Genomic DNA, 15,719 nt, shown 5'->3' on the forward strand with positions numbered 1-15,719 from the left:
CTTGGGCCAGTGAAGCAACATCCTCCACAACTAGACTGAGGAGCAAGACGACAGCAGCTTGTCTGTTCCCCTTCCCCCTGTTCCCCAGCGCTGTTCCCATCCCCCAATTCCCCAATAAAAATGTTAAAAAAAAAATTTCATGTCCAAGCGCCCATGAAGTGTCTGGGGCAATGCCAAGGGCAGTGTTAACGCACGCCATGGATGGTTCGTTTTCCCAGGTGAGGCTCAGAGAGGTTAAGAAACCTGCTCCAGGTCACAAGCCTGCAAACGGCAGCATGGGGACTGGGCGTCAACTGAGCCTCACTGGTCCCAGTGCTCCTGCTCCAGGTGAAGAACTGACAGAGAGATAAAGGGACCGGGGACCAGGCCCCCACACAGGTGGGCAAAGTAGGAAAGAGAGGGATGTGGTGAGAGACAGGAGGGGACAAGCCATGAAGTGGTGAGAAAGCCGAGGCCAGCACGGAAAGACTGTAACAGAGTGGACGCCTTAGGACCTCATTCTGCACTTCAGGATGGGGAGGGGGGCTGCCTGACATTTACTCAGCAAACACTGACAAGTGCCAGGCACTGAACTTGGCCCCAGGGATCCAGGAAAGAAGGTGCTGCCCAGTAGGGATAAGACAGGCCACCAGGCCATGACCGCACACTATAACCAGGACTTGAGCAGTGACTGGGATCCATTCAAAGGCTGCGTCTTCGTCCACTTGAGTTGCTGTGACAAAACAGCACAGACTGGGTGGCTTATCAACAACAGAAAATTATTTCTCACAGTTCTGGAGGCTGGAAGTTCAAGATCAAGATGTCAGCAGGGTCAGGTTGTGGTGAGAGCCCTCGTCCAGGCTGCAGACTGCCCGCTTCTCTGCGACATTACCTGGCAGAAGGGGCAGGGAGCCTTCTGGAATCTCTCTGACCAGTGCACTAATCCCATTGATGAGGGCTCCACCCTCCTGACCTAAGCACCTCCTAAAGGCCCCCACCTCCTAACACTGTCATTGGGGGGTTAGGATTTCAACACAGAAATTAGCGGGGGGACACAAATATTCAGACCACTGCAGGCTGTCTGGGAGGGCTGGGACAGAGCTCCAGAAATAGGCCTGAGCCAGACCGGCCTCTGGTACTGGGGGCTCTGGGGACCAGGATGAGGTACTGGCTTCATTACACGTTTCTGGAATCTTCCAGTCAGTGAGGGACACGATCAGAGTGGAGCGGCATTTTACAAAGACACCAGCCGGGCTATGCCCCGGTGAGAGGAATTAGTCCTTTCGGAATAAAAAAAATAAAATAAAATAAAGTATTAAACAAAAAGTTATTTGAGAAGTCTTACACTGACTGAGTGGGGAGTGTGGACTCAGGTGGGGGTGAGGCCAGAGGCAGGGAGGACAACGGGAGGCTGTAGCGGTCCAGACAAGGAGTGGGGAGGCGAGGGGATTGACTATAGCAGGGCCATGCTCAGGGGACCGAAAAGATCACCTGGGAATCGGATGGGTCTGAAAGCAGGAGGAAGAGGGAGGCGGAGGGGGAGAGGGGGCAGCCGCCACCTCTCCTTAAAGTCCTTAAGGAGAAGGACCTTTATCAGGAGCTAGTGAAGACAAGGAGGAGGTGTGAGTTTTGAAATGCCTATAGAGTCACAGCAAGGTCAAGGTGGCCAGCAGGTGGCTGGATACACAGCCTGGAGCTGAGCAGAGAGAGAGAGGTCCTTGCTGCACTCCATCGCAGGAACCAAGGAGCAAGGCGTTCACACGCACAGACACACACGTCTCACTTCCCCACACTAACTATAAGTTGTTCACGTACAGGCCCATGATTTCAACTTCCTCAATCACAACTGAAGGGTCTTCAAGTCCCCCCCTGCAGCCCCCCAGCCCTCCCTCAATCGCTCCCCTGGAGTCTAAGCCACTACTGTCCCATTACAAATCAAAGAAATATGTAATTCCCCCAAAAAACAGCACAGTTAAACCAAAGTGACAGGCCATCTTCGCAAAAGCAAAATACACGTAGGAAAAAAAATGCTGAAAAGTTCTGGCAGAGGACAGCGCATAAACACATTCCAAGGCATTGCATGACTTTTATGCAACATTGACTGAGCCGGTCAATAATTTAAGGGGAGGGGAAAAATACACGAGTTGACATAGCAACTGTCACATCGCATTACGCAGGCTACCATTTCCATACAGACGTCTTCCTTAAAGGAAAGCACTTCCCCAGATGCCTGGTGTACTTGGGCGCCTCTCTGCCATGGCGGAGGAAACATCTGGTGTGCAGCATCTCGGCGGCAGCCTCTGTGTGGCTCTCAAGCCTTTCTTGCCTTAAGCAATTTGGTTTCCATGAGTCTAGATTTTAACTCAAGGAAGACAGGGTGAGATGGGGTGCCTGGATCCGGGAGTACAATTGGACTGCAAGATGCGGAGGTCAGAAAGAGACCCAAAAAAACCAGAGCTAGTCTAGCTGGGAAGGGGCTCTTAAAATCAGCAGGCTGGACCAAGGCAAGCGCAGCAAGTGGTCAGGGCTGAGGAAGCAGAGAGAGGCGCAGACAGCCCGAGCTGCAAGGGTAAAACCTCAGACGCCCCAAGAAGCACCCCCGCCTCCGACCATGACCCCATCCTTGACACTCAGAATATTTTCCTTGGACCTTCCCAGTTTTCCAAATACCATTAGTCCCTTGGTCAGAATGACATGTCTTTTGTTTGTGGGAGGCTGTTTTCCCCTATGTTTAAATCCAACTCACAGTTAAGTGCCATAAATTAACAGAGATTGAAGAAGAAAATCCCAAACAATAGCCAAATGTGTTCCCAAAACACAGTGCTGTCGCTGCGAATAGCTCTTCAATCTGCGTCCATCCAGGCCCAGGGGAAACAGAACTCTCTCCATTTCCAGCCTGGAGCTCCTTTTGCTTATGTGACCTCAGGTCCTACTCACCTGGGGGCCGCCGGACGGCCGAGAGTGCACGGCCACAGCGGCACTTTAGCTGCCAGGAGGAGCAGGTACTTAAACTGAGGCTGAGCTGTTTCTGGCCGAAACTCTTTCCCCCAAAACTGTCAAACCTACTTAAGTGGGCCTCCGCCGATGTGGAAGGCAGGAGGACAGGACCCAGCTCAGGCTGACATTTACTTTTGCATTATCCAAAAATCCAGCACAGATTCAAAACGTCAAGAGCCAACGCCCACAGGTTCACGGGAGGCTGCGAACCAGGTGGTCTCCGGACATTTGGTGTTAGTGAGTCTAGGGGTCATCACAGGTCAATGCCAGAAAAGCTGCAATTACTTCTCCACATTCTAGAATGCAGACTTCACCAGGTCAGCAAGCGTCTCCTTCACTTCCACCCTATTAGCTTGTTTCTAAGAATACACACAAACCACCATTTTATTCAGGTGGACAGGCCCATCCTGCTGAACAGAGCTGGGGTTTAGCTGCATCCATCCCCTTCAGGGCACATGCAGAACCAGGAGCTACTCCCGCTAGGTCCCTTTTTATGGGGGTCAGAATTCACAGTGCACCCCGACTCCCATGTTTGGCTTCCCACCACTCAACCTTCCCCAAATCTAAGCAGCCTGCTCTGGGGTGGGGAGTGTCCCAGAAAGGGCTTCAGTTCTGAAGATGTTCTCTGGGCACCTCAGGGGTACAGCTCGCTCTCCACCCTCCCACCCCTGCTGACCCACACCCCCCCCACCTGCCCCAAATGCAGCCCAGAGAGGGCCTGGCCCCAAGCCCACCATGTCGCAATTACCCCCCAGCCCAGGACAGCCACCGAAGGCGGCTCCACGGCGACTCCAGTCCCATCTGCATGTTTGCCTTGGCTCTTGCTGTCACTGCAGGCCTCGAATGGGCATGCTTTTCCAGGAAAAAAATCATCATTTTTCGATTCCCTGCTTGTTTTTCTCAGGGTGCACATGACATGCGATCACCACAAACTGTAAATAAATTAGCAGCAGTTTGAAGGATGACTGTTATGCTTGGTCACAAAACGTCCTGGAAGCAGGCTGGGATGAGGGAGACCTTCTAATCAAGGGCGTCAACATGTGCTAACAACTGCGAACAATCGGTCCTCAGTCTTTCCTCTCCAAGCCCTGCGTCCAGTTTCTCAGCCTCGCCCGCCGCCTCCCCCGCCCACTAGCTAGGAGGAGTCACCGAACACCCTTCAGAAGAGCCCGGAAGGTCTAAGCCACCTGAGCCCTCCCCTCAAAGAGATCCCAATCTACCTGAGACGGGCCACAAGAAATGAGCTGAGAGGAGGGAATGGGGGCCGGTGAGCAAGTGCGAAGCGATGAGCCCCACACTGAAGATGCACCTGGCTCCAGGGCCCCTCCTGTCTGATGTCCCACAAGCTTCAGACACACCACTCGGGTTGCCCCCACCCCAAGCTTTTTTCCCCAAATTACCCGGCATGCGTAGCATCACCAAGCCCAGCCGAAGCCCACGTCCTTCCCAGCCCTTCCCTCCAGTCCACCCCAAATCCTGTCCTTTCCCTTCTTTCTCCAGCCTGTGCCCTCCCCACCAGGCAAGCCTGCAGCGTCTCTGTCCTGGGTGCTCACAGCCTCCCGGGGGTTCGCTGGCATGTCTTTCCTTCTGCCCATCCTCCCCTCTGATATGAGCAGGGTACTCTGTGAATGGCTGAAGATCCAAACGCAGAACCCCTGCCTCCAGCCATAACCCGTCCTCCATACCATCACTGGGCGTATTTCTTGTTCCCTTCAGCACAGCCTCCCCTGCAGACGAAGGCCAAGAGTATAAGGAAAAGATTTTTAAAGGAAACTTCCAAATGTTCAAAGAAGGGACTGGTGTGGCAGATCTGCAAAATGGGGAGCTGCCAGGGAGTGGTGGGGGGCGGGGGGAGCCTGCTTTCCGGGTCCCCTGTGGCTCCGCAGGTGCTGCTTCAGGTCCAGAAGCCCCAAAAGCAGAGCACCTCTGTGACCACTGTGTGACCACCAGTGAGCCTGGACGCCAGGAGGTCCCAGGGAAGTGGGCAGTGGGGAACCTCTCGGGCCCCTTACCCTCTATTTTGACCACACTACCACTTCCCTCCCAAGAACCAAAGACAGCTCCTCCGCATGCCCAGCAACACCCGAGAGTCCCCTTATTCTGGAAACTTCCACAGCACTGTGGCATTAGGTCTCCTTCATTTGACTCTGTTACAAATTGCCATTTTTAATCAGTCTCTAGACATTCTTTGCCCTGCCCTCTGATTATCTGACTACTGGGTTTTAGAAGAAAAAAATATCAAACAGATATCATCAGAAAGAGAGCTGAAAGAAAAAATCTGACAAACTTCTTAAAGGAAAATAGGATGAGATTTTCTACAATAAACCCTACATGTGGTCCAGGAGCATATAAAAAGGGTCAGATGTTAAAAGGACAAGGGTAGAAGATGAAAGAAAAGAGGCCCCACCAAAACCAAGGACAGGTCCCCAAAAGGAGCATGACCTTTTAAAATCAAAGTAGGAAAGGCCAGAGCACTGGACAGGCTGGGAAAATGTTCAAGAAAACGGGACAAGCTGCCTGGGTAGTCTGGCTAGACTCAGAGGGGAAAGCCCTTAGGAAGGAACACACCTTAGCCAGGTGCTCTCATGGTCAGAGAGGACCATCTTCTGGGAAGGCAGAGTGAGTCCAATCAGGAGCAAGGCTGGGAGCTGGAAAGAGTGGGAAGGCAAAGCAGTACACTCGCCACTTTCAGAGAAGCTCATCTCCAGACCCAGAAAATGTACATCCCAGGGCCAGAAGGTCCTGAGAACATGATCCTGCAACCCTTCACCTCCCAGAGCACGGATGCCGGGAGAGGGCTGAAAAGACCAAACCCGAACGGTGAACCAGTGCTATCCTAGTATCCTGGTGTGTGAGGGGCAGAGGTAGATCTCAGAACTAATGACGGGGTCCCTGAATACCCCTCCTAATAAGGACAGTCTCCAGTGAATTATGAAAGATGGTCTATAAGGACCCTAGGAAAGAAAAATTGGATTTAAAATCGGCATGAATTCACCAAGACCAGAGATGACAAAATGGCCTCACTCCCATTTCTGACAAGTGTTCCAGGCTAGTGTTGGGAGAATAATTAAACATAAGTCATCTTCATTACAGCAGCCAGATTTCCCTCCGTTCTTAATTTCAGACATGCATTTCATAAAATCTCTTGAAATCTCTTTGAGGATGAACTAGAAATGTATGCTAAATAATGGACTGGGTGTGTGTTTAGTGATATAAAAATTGCATGAATAAAAAGTCAGCATTTTTTAATTACTTGGATTAAAAATAAACAATGATACCTTCAGAATGTCAAATGGCATTCACTATACAATCAGAAGGAAGAGTTAATATAATTGGATGGAAGGACTTACTCTTAAGCAAAGTTTTCTTAGATATGACACAGAAAGTACAAGCATCAAAACAAAACAAAAAAAAACTGGACATCACAAGAAACTTCTGTGCTTCTAAGGACACCATCGAGAAAGTAAAGAGACAACCACAGAACAGGAGGAAAGTTGTGCAAATCATATATCTGATAAGGGACTTGAATCCAGAATATATTAAGAATTCTTACAACTCAATAGAAGAAGATAAATCGCCCAGCATAAAAAATGGGCAAAGGATCTGAACTGTTTTCCGAAGAAGACATTAAAATGACCAATGAACGCTTGAAAGGATGTTCAAACCTCATTAGTCACCAGAGAAATGCAAGTCAAAACCACAGCAACTCCCTGACATTGCTCTGGGCCATGATCTCTTGGATTTGACCCCAAAGGCAAAGGCAACAAAAGCAAAATAAACACATGGGATGACACAGATGTAAAAAAGTTTCTGCACAGTGAAGAAACCATCAACAAAAATGAAAAGGCAACTTACCAAACAGGAGGAAATATTTGCAAATCATACATTCAATAAGGGGTTAATATACAAAAACATATAAAGGACTCATACAACTCAACAGCAAAAAAAAAAATCCCCAAACAATCCAATTAGAAAATGGGCAGAGGATCTGTGAGATGCTGTGATTTATAAGGAATATATATTATGTATTTGGTCTTCTGCCCGGGTTCTGGCACAGAGCTCCTAAAATCCTTGGAATCTGTTAAGTGCTGAGAGCAAGAAAGGTGTCTCTTGCTATGATAATGAGGTGACTTTTGGACCACACCTAGCAATGAGGACTGGCTGCCATGAGAACCAACCACATGGTTAGAGGGTTGGCACTTTCAGTCCCATCTTCCTGACCTCTGGGAGGGGAGAGGGGCTGGAGGTTGAATCGATGGTCACTGGCCAGTGAGTTCATCCATCATGCCTAAGTGAAGAAGCCGCCATACAGACCCAGAAGGAGATGGCTCAGAGAGCTCCCAGGTTGCTGAGCAGGTGGAGGGGCTGCAAGTGTGGCACCTGGAGAGGGCAGGGAAGCCCCAAGCCCTTTCCTCACACCTTGCCCTCTGTGTCTCCTCCATCTGATTGTTCTGAGTTATATACTTTTCTAATAAACCAGTAATCTGGTAAATAAAATGTTTCTCTGGGTTCTGTGAGCTGCTACAGCAAATTAATTGAACCTGAGGTCAGACCCTCTGATTTACAGCCAGTTGATCAGAAGTACAGGTAACGACCTGGACTCATGACTGGTATCTGCAGTGGGTGGGAAGCAGGGGAGTCTTGTGGGACTGAGCCCACCAGCTGTGAAATCTGAGGCTATCTCTGGGTAAGAATTAAGTTGAATGACAGGACACCCAGCTGGCATCTGGAGAATTACTTGGCGCTGTGTGGAAAACCAGCCCCCACACACATTCAAAACTGAATCTAAGAACACATCTAATCTGAATAGGCATTTTTCCAAAGAAGACATACAGGTGACCGACAGGTACATGAAAAAGTGCTCTACATCACAAATCACCATGGAACCACAAACCAAAACCACAATGAGGTATCTCTTCACACCTGTTAGAATGGCTATTACCAAAAAGACAAGAAACAAAAAGTGTTGGTGAGGATGTGGAGAAAAGAGAACCCTCATGCACTGTTGGTGGAATTGTAAATTGGTGCAGCCACTATGGAAAATAGAACAGAGTTTCCTCAAGAAAAATTGAAATAAAACTCTATGATCCAGCAATTCTATTTCTGAGTATTTATCCAAAGAAAATGAAAACTCTAACTCGAAAAGATGTATGTTGACACAAAAACTTGTATGTGAATTTTCACAGCAGCATTTTCACAATAGCTAAAAGGTAGAAACAACCCAAATGTCCATCAACTGATAAATGGATAAACAAAATGTGGTCCATCTATACAGTGGAATAGTATCCAGCCATGAGAACATACTAAAACATGCTACAACATGGATGATCCTTGAAAACATCATGCTAAGTGAAAGAAATCAGACACAAAAGGCCACATATTGTATGATTCCCTTCATATGAAATGTGCAAAACAGGCAAGTCCATAAAGACAGAAGAGGTTGCCTGAGGCTGGGGGGTTGCGGAGGGGAAGGAAGTGACAGATAAGGGGAGTAGGGTTGGTTTGTTTTAGGGGTAAAAAAAATTAAGTGTGATGATAGATGCACAACTCTGCGAATATACTAAAAACCACTGAATTGTATGCTTTAAATGAGTATTTGTATGATACGTGAATTACATCTCAATAAATCTGTTTGTTTATATATGTAATGGGAATGAAAGTTGTCATTCCTGTAGGTTCAAAACATCAACGACGCAAAGTCTGGAGGAAAGAGCCTTCATAATAAGTTTGTGTTAGAAGCCCAGGGGCTGGGCATGCGTGGTAATGAGCTAACGGTCAGCTGCAGGTGAGTCGACCTTGGGTGGGTTCTACTGAAATGCCAAGATAAACTGAGGCTACATGGGAGCAGGATGTACAAGGGTGAGGCGTGCTCTCACCATCCACCAGTCCCCAGGTGGTGACGTGCCCACAAATTTCCTGGGGATCTTGCTAAAGTGCTGATTCTCACTCGGCAGGACTGGGTGGGGCCCAAGCTCCTGGGCCATGGGCCACACAGCTGGGTAGGAAGACAGGACACTAACACTCAGAGAAGCTAAATGACTCAACCCAGGCCACTCACTCAGAAGAGGCACACGATTTCAGCCCGGTTCTAAGTGACTCCAAAACGAAGGTTCTTTCCACCATGATACCCATGACCCAGGTTCTGGACGTCATGTCCCAAGAGAAACCAAGCTCTAAAAGCAGGATCCGGGCTGTGAAGAGCTATGGAGCCCACATCAGAGGAGGAGCAGCTAGGGAATGAGAAAAGCGTGATCTTAAAAGACAACTCAGGAAATATGGTGGCTGGCCCCCAGCCTGGGAAGATGTGTCCTGTGAAGGAGCCATGCCATGCCATGCCCACCGACCTGGAGGCCCCAGTGGGGGCGCTTGCCATTGAGAAGCAATGTGGGCAGATCAGGGTGGGCTCCTTATAAAGAATGTTCTAATAGTCGGAACTGTCCTACAATAGAACAGGCTATTCCAGGAGGGAGGTAGAGGCCTTAGATTAGAAGCCTGTATTCCCCAGACACCACTTTCACAATTCTGCTGTATCGATAACATGACCTTATTAACCCTACCACAAAGTGGCATCATTTGCTAGTAATATAAAAAGAAATCTTGCAAAGACAAATCTTTAAATTCTACCTTACAGGCACTCACCTGGGAGACTGCGTTTCTCTTTTGACTTTTTAAAGGAAATTAACAAGTGTGAGATAAGCATTAAAGACCTATTAGTAGGAAACAGAGATTGTTTCCTAATATATTTAGGATTGAAATAAAATTCACAAGATCACCCTTTTTCAACCTTCTGACAGTCAAATGCACCAACTAAAATCATCATGGGAAACACTGGACCTCATGGTCTAAACACCCATTCAACCAGAAACTGCTGGAGCCCGGTGTCCCTCCTCTAACTAGAGCCAACTAGCCTGAGTTTCCTCAAGCCTTGTTCACATGGTCTCGAGGGCTCTCATCACCCCAGTTGCTCTCCATGGATAAGCGCCAGTTCACTGCACATGTGGCCTGAGCAGCACCAAAGAGAACAGGGCTGGAATTGAGCTGGAACGTTATCGTTCCATTGACGCTGCCACAGGTCCTGTCCGCTCCCCAGCAGCCCACTTTGGTGCGGGGCTCACTGAGCTTTCCCAAGGTGAGATCTGCCCTGTCTTTCTCCCCGGGCAGTGGACAGGCACACCCTCCCTGGCCCATCCTTGATTAGTGGTTGCTTCTGCATGGACTATGTGACATGTATCCAATGAGGCAGTTTGGGATTAGTAGAAGGAACAACTTTCTTACAATTAAAGTTGTTCAAAAAAAGACTAGATTGTCCTACTGTGCTGTTTCCTTCTATCTGTGAGGTATGCAAGCAGAACCCAGCAGAGAGGTAATTCAGCTGCCGATGTTTGGCCAGCAGGTGACAAGAAGGTCTCCCGTTCTAAAGCCCTGTGCTTCTAGAATACACTAAAGACAGAGGAAGAACCAGCACGGGTGCGCCACGATGGAGGAATACTGTTATGGGTCGTCGGAAAAGTCATGACGTATTTTTTCTATGTTTTTCGTTACAAAAACGCATCATGACTTTTCGGACAACCCAATAAAATTCTCCTCTCTGCCCTGGGGGGTCCAAAGCATCAGATTTGCTGCCCTAAATCATTTCATTCTCACGACTACCCTATGAAATAGGTAACACATCCCCATTTTGCAAATGACAAAACTGATGCTCCGAGAGGCCAAATAACTTATCTGGGTCGCCAACTCAGTTGGCAGAGACGGGATTCCAAGTCAGTGGGAGTTGACACCAAAGTCTGGGCTCATCTAACTCTACTCAGCAGGTCACAGGAGGAAATGACAAAAGCAAAAGGCCGTCAGTTGGTGGGAATCTGGAACACGAAGGTAAGCAGTTTTGGTTTAATACAGGAGAAAAGACAAAGGCAACAACTTTTTTGATGAAAGGCATTATTTTTTCATCTTTGTAAATACTTGAGATCAGTTAATAATTTAAAACTAAGAAAAATAACAGGACAAGGGGAAATACATGAAATAACAAAGAAGGGGAAATAAATGAACGATAAGGCCCTTGGGAGGTATAGACGCAGCTAAGGAAGGAAGGTTCTTGGCAGCCTTCGGCCCTGTCCCCTCAGTGACATCAACCAGCCTCCAATTAAGAGAAACAGCCAAGAATGAGCCCCACAAGGGGCACAGGGCACCTGCTTCTCAAACCACCTTTTGGGAAAGTGCTCCCCCAGTTTCTAAAGGGGGGACGTCGGAAAGCTCCATTACCTACATCCTACCAGCAGTCTGTCCTCCATGATAACTGCTCACCACCAGGAAATTCACGACTCCTGGATGGTTTGCATTTGCTCACAGGGTGAGCGGAAGTTACTGTCATGGATTCAACCAGCTTATCAATGATTAACATGGCTTCAGGAGCTTATCAAACAGTGTCTGATCCTTCTGGCTTCCATCTAACCACACAAACACACATGGCCTTCACAAATACAACTGCTCCAGGGAAATTACAAAGGAACCGGTGACAGCATTCTCCACGGTCACAGCTAAGCACGCGGGTGGAGTGACACACGTGTCAAGGCTGTGGAGAGAATCTACAATCCCACCAGAGGCTACGGAGCCCACGTTTCAAGCTACAATAGGTACCTTTACTCATCATGTCTGCTTCTATTGTAAATACCAAATTAAAGAGCGCAGGTGCAAGCAACAAATACCTGAACTCTTCGTAGAAATCTCGCAAAATCACGGCTGCCACGCTAGAGGCCCAGCAGTTGGGAAAACATTTGGAAACTTCATTTAAAATGCTATTATATATAAGGAAAGGTCCAGAGTGAGATTTCCTGGAGCTTATGAATATTTATTACATTGCATTTCTTAAAACAACCAAAAAAATAAGTACAGTATTAATAGGAAACAGGTTTATAAGAGTTCGCCATATGTTTACATTATGCAAACTGTAGTTAAAGACCTATAACCAGAATATTGTTAAATGCTGAAGAAAGGCAAGAGGGGGCTGCTGCTATTTGGACATTTTCTTAAAGTCGGCAAGTGACATTTTTGGAACTTTTGACAACCTGTTCCCTGAGGAGCTCCTGTGGGCACATCTTGTTACTAACTTCTCAGTAATCTGGTGGTGGAGTCCCAGGTTCAAGGCCAAGTGGAAAGCCTGGGGTTATCACAACCCTTTTGTTCATGGCCTAAGGCTTTGCCAGAGGGAAACAGATGTCCTGAACCTTGACTGGAAAGCTCTCACACTCGGCTCAGTCACCCCCACCCTGGGAACCAGCATGCCCATGACTCCCAGACAGCTAGCTGAGCACACTCCAGCCTCCGGGTTAGCGGCCAGAGAAGAACTTCGCCAGGACAAGGGCGTCAGCTTGAGCTTCGTGACAACAATCAAGCCAGGCATCCTCTGAGCACAAACCCCAGGCTGACAGGCAGGTGAAAAGGCAAAAGTCCATGGGGGGTATGGAAAGCTGACAGATGCCCCCTTTGTAAACTGTAAAGACCTATAACCCCACACTTTCACCAGATACCACACTGTTTAAGGAGGGCTGACTAATTAAGGGTTGGTTTGTTTTTTCAAATTTCATATTAGGAAAGCCATACATGGTCATTGTAAAAAATATGCGAAACAAAAAATATATATATAATAAAGGAGATATTTTTTAAATAGGATTGAATTTAAATGGAGACTCACCTCGGAGACGAGGTGCTTTGCTTATAGCTCACGGGTGCCCTGGGCTCAAGGTGGGCTGATGGGCTGGAACCCTTCTCTTCCCCCCCACCTCCCACTCCCACTGCCAAAGCCCCCAGACCCCTGCCTCCTATGCAACTGAGCAGGACCAGGCCTCTGCGGAGAACGCACTCCGAGCAGCGGAACACAAATGGTCTCCTCATAATGCAGAGGAAGGATAAATGAGCTACAGATGACATAAACATCACCCAGTTGTCCCCTTGCTATGCACCCTTTCCCATGTACTAGCTGTGAGGCCCTGGGAGTTACCTGCCCACAGGACCCCTGAACTCCTCATCTGTCCATGGATAAGAATGGTGCCTCCTAGGGCTGCGGTGAGCACTCCAACAGGAGGGCTTCACCCTGTCCACGCAACCCGTCCATGTTACTAACAACAATGGCAAGTGCTACCCTCAAAGGCAGCTCTGAATGTTGTCACTGTGGGCGAGAGGGTGTCCAGTGTCTTTAATACAAAATCATTGTACATGATCTCTGAAAGCTGAAAATAAATCGGTTCTGCCTTGATGTTCTCCTAAGTCCAGACTAAGAGTCCAACCACCACCTCCTAGGTACCTGATTCCATTGGTTGTAAACAATTAAATCTGAACAGCTGTTCTTTAAATCCATTAGTAACCACCAACCTGTCTTTGTGTCCTGAGGATTAATCAGGACCAGTATTTGGTGTTGAGGTGCATCACGGTGCATGGTACAAAAGCACACAGACGAAGCTTCAAGGTTAACCTGCAAAAAATAATAAAATCACCAGTTTGTTCCTTCATTAGTAAGGGCTCAGGAAACTACGTTAACGATTAGTACAGCATTTCCCAAAAGGACACTGCTACACAGAGGTTAATGTGACAGGATGTAGGCAACATACACATGGAAAATTCACCCGGTCTGAGCTAAGCATGATGAGCAGTTTGACAAAGGCCCTTGGCTGTGTTCTACCCAGTGAGCTTCTCTCTCCTCCATTCCCCCGTCCATCTTTTCGAGCACGGACGAAACACCTACTCAGCTGAGGCCCCCGGTCCGTCCCTCCCATCTACTTCCTGCCCCAGCACCTTGTCCACCCTAATCTCCCTTGGGCCTCAGCTGACGAAAGAGAGGGTGACACTCCCACCTCAGGTCCACACCTGCCAAGCTGACTCGACTGCCCTCCTATAACCAATCTATGGACCCAGCCTGGACAGGCCTCTGTCCACCCACGATGCCTCTCACACAGCCTGCTGCCCTGGCTCGGGTCTCTACAAGCAGTCTTGAGAAATCTGTGGGCCCTACAGGCTCAGCTCTGGCTCCATGGCAACCTTGGGATAGAGGACCTCGGTCCTAAGTACCTGTTTGCTTATCACCTAGAGGAACGTCCAAGGTCGCTAACGCTGGGACTGTCCCAGGTCGCTTAAGTGCCCACATCCCTAACCCTCTTTATGGCCATCAAATCCACTGCTCCCAGCTCCCAGAGCAAAAGGTCAACACGTTCCATGTTTTTCAAAATCTGTTTTGAAAACCGAGGAGGGTGTAAGAAAATGAGAAAAGAGTGTGTCGGCTGAGTGAGGAGGCAGGTTGTTTGTAAAAGTTTACAGCAGGCCTCCACAGTCTCAGAGAACTATTTCTTAAGAAATCCTGAGACCCGTCTTCGAGTCACCTTAGTGCAGAGTCCCACGCTGGTACTCCCGCGGCGGCGATGTGAAGCATGGCTCACCCACCAGCCAGCCATTACAAGGCCAGTACAAGCAATATGGTGGATAGACATGGAAAGAGGCTTATTATAGACAGTAAGCATTCAGAGTGTGATGTGAGTGTTAAAGAAAGCACACATGGAAATAGAAATCAAATGGAAACACATCAAAATGTTTATAGCAGTTAACTGTGGGTGAATGCATGTATTTTCTCTGTCCTTGGCTATAGTTCCCAAATATTATAAAATGAGCATATGCTGTTTCATATCCAGAAAAATCAATAAGTATGATTGTATTTTAAATGCGATAGGACAATTTCAAGACTGGGAAGAGAGTAAATAAATTATGAAAAGAAAAGACTTTTAGAAAGACCAGCGCGATGCAGAATAATATACCCACAAACTACATCCTTTCTTTTTATTTGGAAAATTTTCTCTGGATTCAGAAAAAAAAAGTTAAATTTGCTAAAAGATTAAATTTGCTAACAGCAATAAGGAGGTACAAGACCATCCCAAATTGGACTATTTTAACCTGCAAAATGGAAGAAATTTTTACCATTTCTTAATTAGCTGCTAAAATGGTAGGAAACCAAATTACTGTTTTCATAAAACTTTGAGAAGAGGGGGAGTGAATAGGAATAAAGTCATTGCAACATTTCCATCATATTAAAACAGCTTAATTTTAGAAACTGTCTTATATTAGTATGTTTTTGCTAATAACACTAAAAGTACTCACTCACTATGCATCCACAATATTAAGTTTTCTTTAGGTAACGTAATACATAAATAAGCGTGAAATAAAAGCAGATGACTGAAACTGCATCCCTAAGTAGTTCAGGGCTAATGCTCGTATTTCACCATGCTTCTTAGATTACCTAACATTTCCCAGACTCCATCTGACCCTGCAGCCCACCAGCCCGGCAGCTCCTAAGAGTAAGCCCCTGGCCTTGACCAAGAGCTTGTTTTTTGTTTGTTTGTTTTGTTTTTTTCCTGTCTTAGCTGCCACTAGGGAGCGCTGAAAGTGTGTGAGTAAGGGACCTCTTTCTGCAAACCAAGGATGAGCAGCCAACTCTGGGAACTGGCTTCTAGGAGTTGATTACAAACCAACCATCTCTAAAATCTTAGAGAAGCCACACTATAAAAACTGTACAGGCCGTTGGTTTAATTAACTCTGGAATAACTTCAGTACAGTGAAATAAAACCCTGTCTTCCTCAACCAACTTCGCCTGCCAGATAGCAAGAATTTCTGGGATGAGTGAAATCTTATATGCACAAGGAAATCTTGTCTCTTTCAACAGACCAACCTCAAATCTGAAAGAAAGGTAACTGACTTAAGTACAGCCC

The 15,719-nt window shown here is 47.4% G+C and overlaps 1 protein-coding gene across 1 annotated transcript in view; it reads right to left on the minus strand.

Moving 5' to 3' along the window:
• Positions 1-15,719, minus strand: part of FAM169B (Protein) — a 62,037-nt gene that overhangs the window by 30,703 nt on the left and 15,615 nt on the right. Inside the window, exon 3 of the mRNA XM_019637890.1 lies at positions 13,342-13,441. Coding sequence (XP_019493435.1) covers positions 13,342-13,441 — 100 coding nt within the window. The remainder of the gene's footprint in view (positions 1-13,341; positions 13,442-15,719) is intronic.

This window comes from Hipposideros armiger, unplaced genomic scaffold, assembly GCF_001890085.2.
Source record: "Hipposideros armiger isolate ML-2016 unplaced genomic scaffold, ASM189008v1 scaffold_35, whole genome shotgun sequence".
Taxonomy (NCBI): domain Eukaryota; kingdom Metazoa; phylum Chordata; class Mammalia; order Chiroptera; family Hipposideridae; genus Hipposideros; species Hipposideros armiger.